General features: G+C 33.6%; 1 protein-coding gene across 9 annotated transcripts in view; it reads left to right on the top strand.

Moving 5' to 3' along the window:
- WDFY3 (WD repeat and FYVE domain containing 3) overlaps positions 1-13,524 on the top strand; it is a 280,919-nt gene that overhangs the window by 131,673 nt on the left and 135,722 nt on the right. For all 9 annotated transcript variants that reach the window (XM_053666391.1, XM_053666398.1, XM_053666395.1 and 6 more), the window contains 3 exons: positions 3,838-4,030; positions 5,063-5,249; positions 7,138-7,304. In XM_053666391.1, coding sequence (XP_053522366.1) covers positions 3,838-4,030; positions 5,063-5,249; positions 7,138-7,304 — 547 coding nt within the window. The remainder of the gene's footprint in view (positions 1-3,837; positions 4,031-5,062; positions 5,250-7,137; positions 7,305-13,524) is intronic.

The raw sequence follows: 13,524 nt of genomic DNA, 5'->3' as shown, positions 1-13,524 counted from the left end.
TTAACTATTAAATTTACCTTGGATATAGCAGTAACATTTGTGAAATAATCCAAGCAAGGAAATCTATTGATAATTATTAAGTTTGGGGTAATAGTTCTTATAATGTCAAGAAATTCTCTTCTGTTGCAATCTATATACAGGAAGTCCCTAGTCTTTAAATAATTCACTTAGAAAAGATGGTTTATTTTAGTGGCTGCTGCTACCTCCTGTGTTCCTTGCCTGTAAATTCCTCTTGCCCACCCTCAATACCATTCCTTTAATAGCATTAGCAGTTAACAAAGGTCTAAATAGACCTTTGTTATGCAGCCTGGAAATGCTGTCATCATTTTGATAATCCTTTTGGGGGGAGAAAGATTTAAAAACAAGCAAATTAAAAATATTTCAAGTAAATGTACCTATCAGATCTGTTAAAGTATTAGAAAACACATTTGACACAAAAAGACAAATAACTGTATGATTTCACTTATGTGTATCTAAAGTGGTCAAACAGAATAAAATGATAGTTGACAGGCTGTGGGGAGGGGAGAAAGAAATTGTTGTCAGTTAGTACAGAGTTTCAGTTTTGCAAGATGAAAGTGTTTTAGAGGTGTATTGTGTAACAGTGTGCTTACAGTTAACACTAATACACTCTGTATTTAAAAATGATTAACATGGTAAGTTATGTCATTTGTTTTCACCTCAATAAAAAACACTCCTTGAATACTGTCTCTGAAATTATATAACCTAAGATGCAGATTTCTCACCTCTAAAATGAAGATAATCATAATTACCTAAAGGGTTTTTGTGAGGATTAATATAGAAAGCTACAGTTTTCTGCTCAGGAGATAGGAGGTGAAGTGCCTGTGGTTGCTGCTGTTGCCATCACCAGGCGAGAGGACAGTAGATGAGGTGGAGCCGGTACAGGTGACACTGCACCTCCTATAATCGGGACATTTGCTGCAGGAAGGACTCAACTCTAGAGGTGCTGGCAGTGAAAGGAGGGTCAGAGAACGCTAAGGCAGTTTTAAAAGGGAAAAGACTGGTTAATCAGTAAAATACTACTTTTGCAAATACTTATTGAACACTTGACTTATAAGATTCCTTTGTGCTAGTGGTTAACTTAAATCTTTTATTTACCTCGTAATTTGCGAAACAACCCATGACATTAGAATGCTTGCTTTTCCCCCAAATGGTGATGTGAGCAAATGGCAGAAATAGGATTAGAACTCAGGTTTATTGGACTCTTGAATTAGATGGGATGAGAAAAGCAGTGAGAATAAGTAAAGGAGTAAATCTCATAGGATTTAAAGCTGCTTGTGGACATTGCTGATTAGATAAGTAGCCCTATTTAATAAGCCTTCCTAAAGAAGTAATTAATGTTTTAGGCAATAAATGGAAGCTGAATTGTATATATGTAATACTAAATAAGTAAGGCAAAGAATTCTTCTAAAACTTAGATTTTGTTTTCTGTATTTGAAAACAGTGAGTACTAACTTTCAAGTAAATGTGAGATTCATTTTAGCACATTGGATGTGACGGCCAAAAGAAATTCCAAGACAATTAAATGAAACTCCCTGTTGACGTAAAACTGGTAATCTTGCTGTGATGCACAGAAGAAGCAGGGCCGTGATTAAAAATCCAGGCTTTCCCTGCCTGGCGTGGCTCAGGTGGTTGGATGTCATCCAAGTGGTCCACAGAGTGACAGGGCACTGCTTCAATTCCCAGTCAGGGCACATGCCTGGGTTGCAGGTTGGGTCCCTGGTCCAGGTGCCTGCTAGAGGCAACTAGTCGATGTTTCCTTCTCTCTCCCTCTCTTTTTCTCTCCTTTCCCCTCTCTCCAAAAATAAATAAATAAAACCCAAAAGGAAAAAAAAAACAAAAACAAGCTCTTACACCACCTCTCCCTGTTCTCCTTCAGTGCCTTACATCATCTCCCTGTCTTACTTTCTCAGCACAGGCTGGACTTTGTTCTCATTATTTTGTCTAGAAAAATCAAACTTATTGTTTTCTGAACACAAAGTGTTTTTAATAGGTGAAATTCCAGTGTTTATATTTTGTGACAGATGGCTTCCTGGGACCTTAGCAGTTGGTATATAGGCATTCAGTTCTTGGTTTTTGTTTTTATTTTTCATTTGTGTTGATATGGCCAGTTGTTGCCCGGCCACACTTGGCTGAAGTTGGTTAACAGCCCCTACACAGAGAAGTGGTAGTAGAGGGGCAGACGAGGAATGGGATGCAAATGCTTGTTTCCTCGTTTATAGGATGAAAGATATATACTAAGTTATTTGTAAGAATGCTTTTGCTTCGAAAGATTAAGAATAGAATGGTTGTCTTAAGAGTCAGTAAATTCAAGGAATTAAATCCAATTTATTTTTGAGCACACAGATTTGATTTGGGAAAAAATGTGAGAACCAAGGAAAAGTAAAATCAATATGCTCTTCTGAGTATATGTCTTTTTGTTGCAATTAACTCTTTCTTTTCTTATAGCTATTATGTTGCATTCAATACATTTGAGGAAAAATACACATATTACACGTTAATACACATTAAATATCCAGCAGTATCTCAAGGCATTGTTTTGAGAGGGAATGCCTTATTACTGACTTTATAAGTGTTGTTGCTTGAATTCTTAATCCTTTTTTATCTTCCTGATATTTGGCTTCTATGATTTAGAAAGCTCTTATATTTAATTAAATTTTTGCATTGAAGGAGATAGTAAAAGCAAAACTTAGCTTTTTCAGACAAAACATGATATTTCAACTACTTTTTATTTTTCAATTACAGTTTACTTTCAGTATTGTTTTGTGTTAGTTCCAAGTGTACAGCATGGTGGTTAGACAATCTTGTACTTTACAGTGTTCCCTCCAATATTTTCAATATCCACCTGGAACCATATATAGTTATCAATATTATTGATTATATCTCCTGTGCTATACCAAATACTTTTTTCTATGTAGCAGTTTCCCCACAGATAATGAAATAGTTAAATTTCCTGAAGCATTTTCTTTCAAGAGAATAAAATTACTTCATAAATTATAGTTATTTTATTTACATTATATATTTTTTTTAAAAAATATTTAGATGAGATAATTTAGCACAAAGAAGAAAAGTTACCCTTTCCTTCCACTAACTTGAGGTTTGAAGAGAAAACCCTTTGAGGTTAAGAACCATAGCCAAACTCCCCCAACGAGCAGGTGCTTAGTGCTGTGAACACTGTGCACTGTATATCTTGCAATTCACAGTTTAGAAAAGAGTTCTCATTCCAGAGTTTAGAAAGTGCTGAAAGCTAGACTTTAGAAGAATGTTGGCCACTAGACATAATTAAAAGTTACTTATGAAATAAGATGATTTTGTTATTCTGATATCCCCTTCCACTTGCATAGAAATGGACCAATTTGAAAATACTTCCATGTTTTTAAGTTTTACTGTTTTCACTTTCTCTTTTCTCTAAAACTGCCCTTTTAGAGCAGACAGTTACATTTCACCTATGACAAACTCAGAATTAGAGAACTAAATTAGAAAAATAAAATATTGACCTTGATTGTTATTGTTAATTTATGCCACTTAGGGTAAGGTATGAAAAAATACCAGAATGAAGAGAGGTAAACATAGAACATTTCTTTTAATAAATTGATCAAAGTAGGGCTGGTTTACTGTCTTAGCTTAACCCACTTCTAAATTATAGTTTATCGTTAATGCTGCTTGAGGTAGAGCACTCATCATTGTGGGCTTAATGGTATCGCTCAGTACTAACCCCAGACTTTCAGAATTTTTAATGGTCAGCTGTAGTCCTGTTTTGGCTCCTCTCTTTCCCCAACCTTTCATTTATATACACATTTGTTTTGTTCTGTTTTTTAGATCTTAGTGAAACTCTGCAGTTTTGTTTCCCCAGCGGAGGAGCTGGCTCAGAAAGATGATCTCCAGCTTTTATTCAGTGCAATAACCTCTTGGTGCCCGCCCTACAACCTGCCTTGGAGGAAGAGTGCTGGGGAAGTCCTGATGACCATATCCCGCCATGGGCTTAGTGTCAATGTAGTGAAGTATATTCATGGTGAATATCTCTTTATTAATTTAGGTGCTCTAAATTTCTAACTTTTCTCTTCCTCATATGACATGTTTTTATCTCCTAATTTTCCAAAAATTCTATTTTAAATTAAACACTGTATTTACCAAGAGAACAATATTTATCTTTTATTTGTGAGGCATTTCAAATGTGAGAAATTTTGTCCAAGCAAACATATGAAAATAAAGATAATTTCATTTTTGTATAAATATTCATTTATAATATAATGGAAATTCTGTTTTGTGTTCTATTCTTCCCTTCTCTTTTACTGAAGAAAAAGAAAAGGTTTTTTGAGATGCTATAGTTAAAAGTCTTTCTGAGGATATTTCATAAGTAGAAAAATAATAATCTGTTTAGTGCAGCATAATGGAAATAAGGTGGATTCTTTAGCATCACTAAAGAGAAATTGTCCGTTGTGTTTCTTGCTTCCATTCCTGTGTTCAGTCTTTGTTGCATTTGTTATGTGAAACTGGGTTACTTTAGACAAGTGAATTTCATTAACGATAAGAGAGGAAAAGTCTTTGAAATGACTCTAGTCACCAAAGTCAGTGGTTATGTCTAACTGTGTTTTAAATTAGTAATCTGTAGCACAAATATAATTTTTAAAACTTTGTCTCCTGAAGTATTTTGTATCTCACTGGTCTGTATTCACTGTAATTTGAACTGTAAACAAATGACTAGACTTTCTTCTTAAACTTAAGTAAGAGACTTTAAAAAATTTTAACATCCTTTTACTGTATTAATGTAAAAGATAAAAAATATCATTTGGCTGCAGAAAGGCATAAAATGCAGCTATCTTTTCACACTTCTTTTATTACCCTTTGTTTACTACTTAAAGGGAGGGCTTTCCCAAGGACTTTGAATCTTACATTTACTTTAAGAATCTGTAACATTTATCTTACAGTTTTTTTATAGATATATTAAAATTTGATGTTTCATTAAACACTGGTTCAGAAACTCAAGAAAGTTTTCTTAAGCAATTGACATAAATAATGTATATTTATTTATTTATTCTTACAGAAAAAGAATGTTTATCTACATGTGTTCAGAATATGCAGCAATCAGATGACCTGTCTCCCCTAGAAATTGTTGAAATGTTTGCTGGGCTTTCTTGTTTTCTCAAAGATTCCAGTGATGTTTCCCAAACTCTTTTGGACGATTTTCGGATATGGCAAGGATATAATTTCCTTTGTGATCTCTTGCTTAGGTAAACTCCCACAATTCAAGAATATATTTTAAATGTCTACTCAGTCTTTTGCATCAAAGGAAACCGTGTAGTTGTGGTTAGGGAAAAAAGGAAGCAATCAGTTTTTTAATATATACTTTTTCTACTCTTGGATTTAATCACTTCTTTTTACTCCTGTTCTGCCAATAGAATACAAAAAGTGAATTTAGAATTAAGTTGTCAAATGTAGGCTGCAGACATGGCGGAATCAGAGGTTAGATGTGAAACAGTTAGTAGGTGAGGAAGTAGAGTTTATCTACTAATTAATATCTTCTGAAAGTACAAGCTCTTCTTGTTTAATTATATTTTTGGTTTTATTAGTAATTCAGTGTTACTAATGTAGTTAATAACAAGAATAATTAAGTAGATTTAGTGAGACCTTACAAATGTACGTGTAAGACAAATTAATCTAAAATGTTTCACTAGCCCTGCTTTCCATCCCACATGTTTTGTGCATGTATGGAAGGTGGCCAGTTACAAATTTATTAGGAAAAAGATACTCATGCCTCACTAGTTGTTCCCTGAGCAATCAGTTATTTTTAAATCATTCGATGTATTGTAAACCAGCGCTGTTTTTTAAACTTTTTATTTCTAACACCAGTTTAACCTAGTTGCTATAACTTAGTACTACGCAACCCCCAAGAATAATATTTTGCATATTATTTCATAATTTACAAGCAACATATGATAGTTGATGAAAATCTATTTCACATTCCTAGGCAAATATTAATTGGTGCAAACCTTTGAGAACACAGGTTGACAGATGTTATCAAGAGCTTCAGAAATGTTAATCCTTTGACATAACAACTTCACTTGTGGTTATATCATAAAGCTATAATGTTAAATTTAGGTCAAATTTTATGTACATTAGTGCTCCTTTGTTATAATTTCCACTAGCTGTCCCACTTCTCTCTTTCTCCAAATCTGTGGTTGGCTCTCCCTGACCATTAAAAGCATATCTGTAGAGAGTTACACTAACGTGGAGAAATGTTTTTTCACTAGCAAATGAAAAAAAAGTTCACAAAATTCTGCATATGGTATGAAAAGTTTATTAAAACAAAACCTTCACATTAAAAAAGACAAGTTTAAATAATATAACAGAATATTAACCATGTCTTTGAGTTATGAAGCTAAGCATACTTTTTTATTTTACTTTGTGCATTTTCAAAGTTTATTTTAATGGGAGTAATTAGTTCTATTGAGGAAAACACCAGTATATTATATAAAAAAATGTATTTTTGCACCCCATTTTGTGTTCTCAGTAAAGCCACGGTCGAAGGATTCCATAATAACTACAGTGTACCTTTAAAGGAATTAAGATTGTTTCCAAAAATTGTTAGACTCTCAGAGCTTTATTTAAATGTACTCTAATGAGTATCTGAATAAATTAATGAAACACATAAAACTGTTAGAACCCTCCTCAAGGAATTCATTTTTAAAAATTGTTAACAGGAAATGTCTTATGAACAAAATGGTTAATAAGGATTTCTGTTGGAACAATGAAACTTTCATTGTTTTATTGTTTTATAACTTTAGAGCTTTAGGGAATTTAAGAGACATTTAATCTATTTTCTTTTATTTTATAGAGACTTTTCTACCAAAGATCATTCATTTACCTAAAATAACACTGCTAGTGGCAAAATCAGCACTTATTATCAACCAGGTTGTCTAACTATTAGTATATTTTTTTCAAATATACCATAATGTCTTAAAATGTGTGTATTTGAAAAATGTTTTTATATGGCAAAAATTGTAAGAAGAAGCTTCTTGGTGCACTTTATTCATTTATCTACTGCATATATTTACTAAAAATTGTTAAATTTGACACTATAACTAGAAAAAAAATTTTGCTAAATTATACTTTTACTAGATTGGAACAAGCAAAAGAGGCAGAATCCAAAGATGCCTTGAAAGATCTGGTTAATCTGATAACTTCCCTAACAACATATGGTGTCAGTGAACTAAAACCAGCTGGGATTACCACAGGGGCACCCTTTCTATTGCCTGGATTTGCAGTACCCCAGCCTGCAGGCAAAGGTAAGTCCTTTTTTTTTCCCCCCATTTTTACTCAGATATAGAGAGAGAATGAATTAGTCATATTTTGCTCTTTATTTGTTACTTGGATATAGGTAATTTACTGTTTTTCACTAAAGGTTGTGTTTTTTATGGTAAAAATTTCTTGAATGACAGCCTTTACAGATCAAGTACTGAAAATAATACTAAATATATCTAAACCGTGAAATTTATATTTTAATATTTCATATTAATATATAAACAATTTAATGATTCAAACATTCCTCTTTGGATCTTGGTACTCCACACATTTCCACTTTATATGTGTGGGCCTTGAGTCACACTCTCAAGAGAGTAACACTCTCTCTATCCTTCTCTCGTTTTTTCCTTCTGGATGTGTGTTTGTGTGTACATCTCACAAAGTGTAAATGTTTATATTTTATTTAAAACCGAGCAAACCAAAGTACAAAGAAGTTACATTATTTCTTTCATGTCAGAAAATAAATTTTATAGTTCAGATTTCCTAACTTTGGCTTCTCATCTAGTGATCTCTTACTAAGAATACTTATTGTATAGTTAATAACATTTAGCAAGAGTCCAAGCTATTTTTAAATGGCATATGATTTTCATTTAGTAAAATCTAAAACGACAAAATAAACAAACAAAACAGAAATGGACTCATAGAAAACAGAGAAAAGACTGACAGTTGCCAGATAGTAGAAAGTTGGGGAACTGGGTGAAAAAAGTGAAGAGATTAAGAAGTACAAACTAGTAGTCACAAAGTAGTCACAGGATGAAAAGTACAGCACAGGGAATATAGTCAATAATATCGTAATAACTGTGATGCCAGGTGTGTACTAGACTTACTGGGGAGAATCACTTCAAAAATTATATAAATGTCTAACCACTATGCTGTACACCTGAAACAAATAATATTGAGTATCAACTGTAATTGAATATCAACTTTAAAAAAAAGGTACAAGCTGGTTTTGCTGTTTCTTTATTTTTTTCAATGCATAATAACCATTCAGAAGTGATCTGAGCGTGGAAGCTTCCAGTAGTTTATTTTACATGATTGTCACTAAGTAAATATTCAGTACAGTTATATGTGCATGTAGAATTTAATTAGTAAAGAAAACAACGTCTATTAATACGTTATCTATGTATTTTATGACATAGGAGTTAGCAGTTACAAGGTTTTTTTTGTCATTTTAAAGATTTATTTATTTTTAGAAAGAGAGGAAGGGAAGGAGAAGGAGTGTGAAAAACATCAATGTGCGGTTGCCTCCTGCACAACTCCTGTTGGGGACCTGGACCTAGCCCACAGCCCAGTCATGTGCCCTGACTGGGAATGGAACTGGCGACCCTTTGGTTTACAAGCCCACGCTCAGTCCACTGAGCTACACCAGCCAGGGCCACAAGTTTTTATGTCTTTGAGAATCAATGAATTTATTACAAAATTCTAAATGTGATTTACTGGAGAAAATTATCCTGAGAAGTCGTGACTTAGATTGGTGTCCTCAGACTTACTGAAGTAAGATGCACCCTCAGTGTGTACGTTGTAATCTGTGCAAGAAGTAGAATTCCAGGAATATTTTCTGGGCAGTTTAAGCTTCATTTTATTTAATATTAAAACATAGGGGTCTCAAAAAAGTTCTAATTTATAGACTCTAGTTTGAGTACCCATTTTGAGTTAATTTAAAAATAGTTAAGCAGTGTACTCCCTATTTTAGACTTCTGTTCTTTCATTTGGTTGATCAGTTTGATCATAACACTGGCATAATAGTGAGTTACAAAGGTATAATTTAGAAATGAGAGAATTAATGCAGCAAAATTAACCTTCCTCAATTGTCACCCTGATGTCTCATCCATAACAGGGGTGATAAATGTATGACCTATTGTCTCCTGGGCTTGTTCCGAGAATTCAGTGACTTATGTGAATGAAAGCAAGGTTAACTGAAAAGGGTGTTGCCCTACGAATCCAAATTCAGGGGACCACAAGTGACCTAACCTTTCTAAATATCAGTTTCTTTTTCAGAAAAGTTTATGTAATTTCTGTAAAATAAATATTTAGATCAAGTTAGATAATTTTGAGTTTCACTTATAACTCAAAATCATCTGTTTCTCCTTATCTACTTTGTAGTGTTATTGCATGGACTAAAGGATATAGTTTTATTCTACAGGGGGAATATAGAATGTCTTTCTTTTAAATAAGTTAATTTTTGTATATAGTAAGAAACAAGGTTTTTTTGTAATATGGATATCCAAGTGTGCCAGGTCCCTTTGTTGAAAAGACTCTATATGACCATAAATCTGGGACCCTTTTTCCCCTGCTCTATTGGCTAATATGTCTTAGGCCAATACCACACAATCTTAATTACTCTAAAGTAAGTCTTGAAATAAAGTCAATTGTCCAATTTTGTTCTTTTTTTTTTTTTTTTTCAAAATTATTTCTGGCTATTTTAGGTCTTTTGGACTTCAATGTAAATTTAAATATGGAATGATTGAAAACATAAAGAGCCTGATGAGATGTTGGTTGGGAATACATTGATTGTAGATCAGCATGTTTGGGGGGAGAATTGGCTTAACAGTGAGTCCTCCAATTAATGAAGATACAGCTTCTGATTTATTTCGCTTGTCTTTTTTCTCTCAGCAATGTTTTGTAGTGTCCATTGCACAAGTGTTTCAGTTATTTCGGTACATGTATTCTTAAATATTTTTTTGAGGCAGGGCAGGGGAGAGCAATGGGAAAATGGAGACAAACTGTAATTGAACAACAGGAAAAAATTTAAATATTTTCTTGATACTGTTGTGAATGAAATTGTTTCATTAATTTTATTTTGGATTGCTTGGTGCTAATTTATATAAATACAGTTTTTAAAATATCTCTTTTTACCTATGACTGTTAAGTTTCATTATTAGTTTTAGTGGGTTTTTGGGGAGGTACATTTCTTATCAGTCTAGTTTTAGTTAAGACATGATAGACTGTACGGGAATGAAAATTAGGAAGGCAATAGTGATGATGTCATCTGAAGCATTGATACAATGAGGCAGCCATAGTCTCTACAAATTTTAAGTGTTGGGTTTGGACTACTTATATGTTGGGACTGTGCATTGTGATATATTTGATTCTGTTTATGTTTCTGTCAGTTATTTGTTTAGGATACTTTGGGAAATATTTTGTTTGATTTTACCATCTGTGAAAAGAAATTTTTCCTATTACCAAGAAATTTTTACCCATTTATTAATAATTACATTTAAAAAAAGAAACATGAATATATTTGCCTTAGTTGCTCTCTACAGAGATATAATTTACCAACTTTATTTTTAGTGCTGTTTTTAGATCAAGTGAAACATTATAGAAATCTAAAATTTAAAAGAAAAAAATTAACTTATTAATGAGGCTGGTAAACTTACTGTTTCTAGATATTAAAGCTTGAAAATGACTTATGTTTCTATATTTCATAGCAAAAGCTTTTATAAAACTTTGTATTCTTACCAGCAGAGAGATTTTTCTAAAGAAGGAAATTAAAGAAAAATGTAGCAGTCCTTTCCTTTAAGTAATAAATATCCCTGCTGTTTAATAACAACTCAATTGTGATTTTTTTATCTTAATTATTCCAGAAACACCATTGTAAGGTTGTGCTCCATAATTCATAGCTCTCCTTGGCTTCTAAATTTGTTCACTAAATAGAGCAAGTATTTTTTTTAATATTTTTTAAAGATTTTATTTATTTAGAGGGGAAGGGAAGGAGAGAGGGAGAGAAACATCAATGTACGGTTGCCTTTCATGTGTCCCCTACTGGGAAGTGGCCTGCAGGGAACCAGCCTGCAACCCCGGTATGTGCCCTGACTGGGTGGGAATCGAACCACGATTGTCTGGTTTGCAGGCCCGCACTCAGTCCACTGCAGAGCAAGTATTTTTAATAAAGGATATTTCTCTTCTTAAGAATATTTTTTCTCTTTTGTGTATGTGTTTTTGTTAAAGCTTATACCTGAAATGCCTTGCAGTCCCAATCATGAGCTTACTTTAAAGAGCCCCTGGTCCATCCACTTTATCTGTACTGGAGGCACAGGTGGCCAGGGCTGAAGTCAGCTTGCTGAGATGAAACCTTGTAGATGGTTTAGCCAGCCTCCTTACTTGCTGATCGTTAACAAGTTTAATTCATTCATAACTTCTAAACGTTTTATACTATCTAAACGTTGATTGATTTCTCTCCTTTGCCAGCCCTACTGCCATAGCTTTAGTTAAGGTTCTAGATCATTCACCTGGATTATGATAAGTGTCTTTTTAACCTCTTCAGATCCATCATTGGCAGAGTTGAATGATTATGGTGACTTCCAATCTAAAAAAAAAGTGATATTTAGTGTCTCAGTGGGGAATGAACTCTTGCATTCCTTTATTTAGACCTTCAGTCTCATTTTTGTATTACTTATGCCTGTATCCTTTTGGCTCTTTTTTCAAACACTCAACTTTTACAACATATTCTGAAAATAAGAAAGATCTTTTTTTGTTATATATACTGATATCCTTTCAAACCTTACTCATTTGGGTTTGTTTCTTTTGTATAGACTTGAAAGTAATAAGATGGTAATTGTCATCTTTTAGAATAACTTTCTCACTTAACCTTCATTTCTGTACCAAAGAGATTGAAGTCTGTGCAAAATTTGAAACTTATACAGGATACATCTGTTTAGGTAAAATATTAGAGCATTCATGTGTCAATATTTAAGGGATATTTTTGATTCATAAGATAGTGTTTTAGTTATCTTTTAGATTTAACTATTATTCTCCTTCCCCAATTAAATATTGTAAGAATTTAGTGGTTAAGACAGTCCTGAATAACTACTCCTGATAACAACAGCATTCAAAATATACTTCAAATTTGTGTACTACTTATTTTGGTGTTATTATTCAGTCATTTTAGATGCATTTTATGATAGAAACCCAAATTACCAGATTTTGTTTGATTCCATTGTATATAAGATCTACTAAATTTAAAAATATTACAAATAGAAAATTTCTTTTTGTGGATTACAGAATGATTTTTACATGTACTATAAAACTTACTATATTTTTTCTTTCTTTTTTTTTACTATTCAAGTTGTTCAAGTACAGTTGTCTCTAGCACCTCCCTACCATTTATGCCCACCCCAGCCATCTGCACCTCCCACCCTCAGTCTTACCCACTTTTGGTTTTGTCCATGGGGTCCTTTATACATATTCCTTGATGACACTTCCTCCGCTTCTCCCCCCATTATCCTCTCCCACTTCCCTTCTGGTTACTGTCAGTTTCTTCTTTATTTCAATGTGTCTGGTTATATTTTGCTTGCTTGTTTGTTTTGTTGATTAGGTTCCACTTATAGGTGAGATCATATAGTATTCGTCTTTTACCACCTGGCTTATTTCACTTAGCATAAAGTTCTCCAGTTTCATCCATGCTGTTGCAAAGGGTTGGAGCTCCTTCTTTCTCTCTGCTGCATAGAATTCCATTGTGTATATGTACCATAATTTTTTGATCCATTCATTTACTGACGGGCACCTAGGTTGCTTCCAGCACTTGGCTATTGTAAATTGTGCCGCTGTGAACATTGGGGTGTATAGGTTTTTTTGAATTGGTGTTTGAGGATTCTTGGTGTATAATTCCAGCAGGGGAATTGCCAGGTCAAAAGGCAGTTCTTTAGTTTTCTGAGGAAATCCCATACTGGTTTCCACAGTGGCTGCACCAGTCTGCATTCCCACGAACAGTGCACTAGGGTTCCCGTTTCTCCACAAGCTCCCAGCACTTGTTGTTTGTTGATTTGTTAATAATGGTCGTTCTCACCGGTGTGAAGTGGTATCTCATTGTGGTTTGAATTTATATCTCTCTAATGGCTAGAGAGCTGAACATACTTATGTATATCTCTCTGGGGCCTCTGTATGTCCTCTTTGGAGAAGTGTCTGTTCAGGTCCTTTGCCCATTTTTTAACTGAGTTGATCGTCTTCCTGGAATGGAGTTGTGTGAGTTCTTCACATATTTTGGAGATCAAACCCTTGCCCAATGTATCATTTGCAAATACATGTTCCCATACAGTTGGTTCCCTTTTCATTTTGCTTATGTTTTCTTTAGCCATGCAGAAGCTTTTTGTTTTGATTAAGTCTCATTTGTTTATTCTTCTCTTTATGTCCCTTGCTCTACGGGACATAGGTGAAAATATTGCTGTGAAGAGTATCTGAGATTTTCCTGCCTCTGTTCTCCTCTCA

Source organism: Artibeus jamaicensis, unplaced genomic scaffold (assembly GCF_021234435.1).
Source record: "Artibeus jamaicensis isolate MK-2021 breed Jamaican fruit bat unplaced genomic scaffold, CSHL_Jam_final contig_452, whole genome shotgun sequence".
Taxonomy (NCBI): domain Eukaryota; kingdom Metazoa; phylum Chordata; class Mammalia; order Chiroptera; family Phyllostomidae; genus Artibeus; species Artibeus jamaicensis.
Note: the sequence above shows the minus strand (reverse complement) of the source record. Positions and strands in the feature narration are given on the sequence as shown.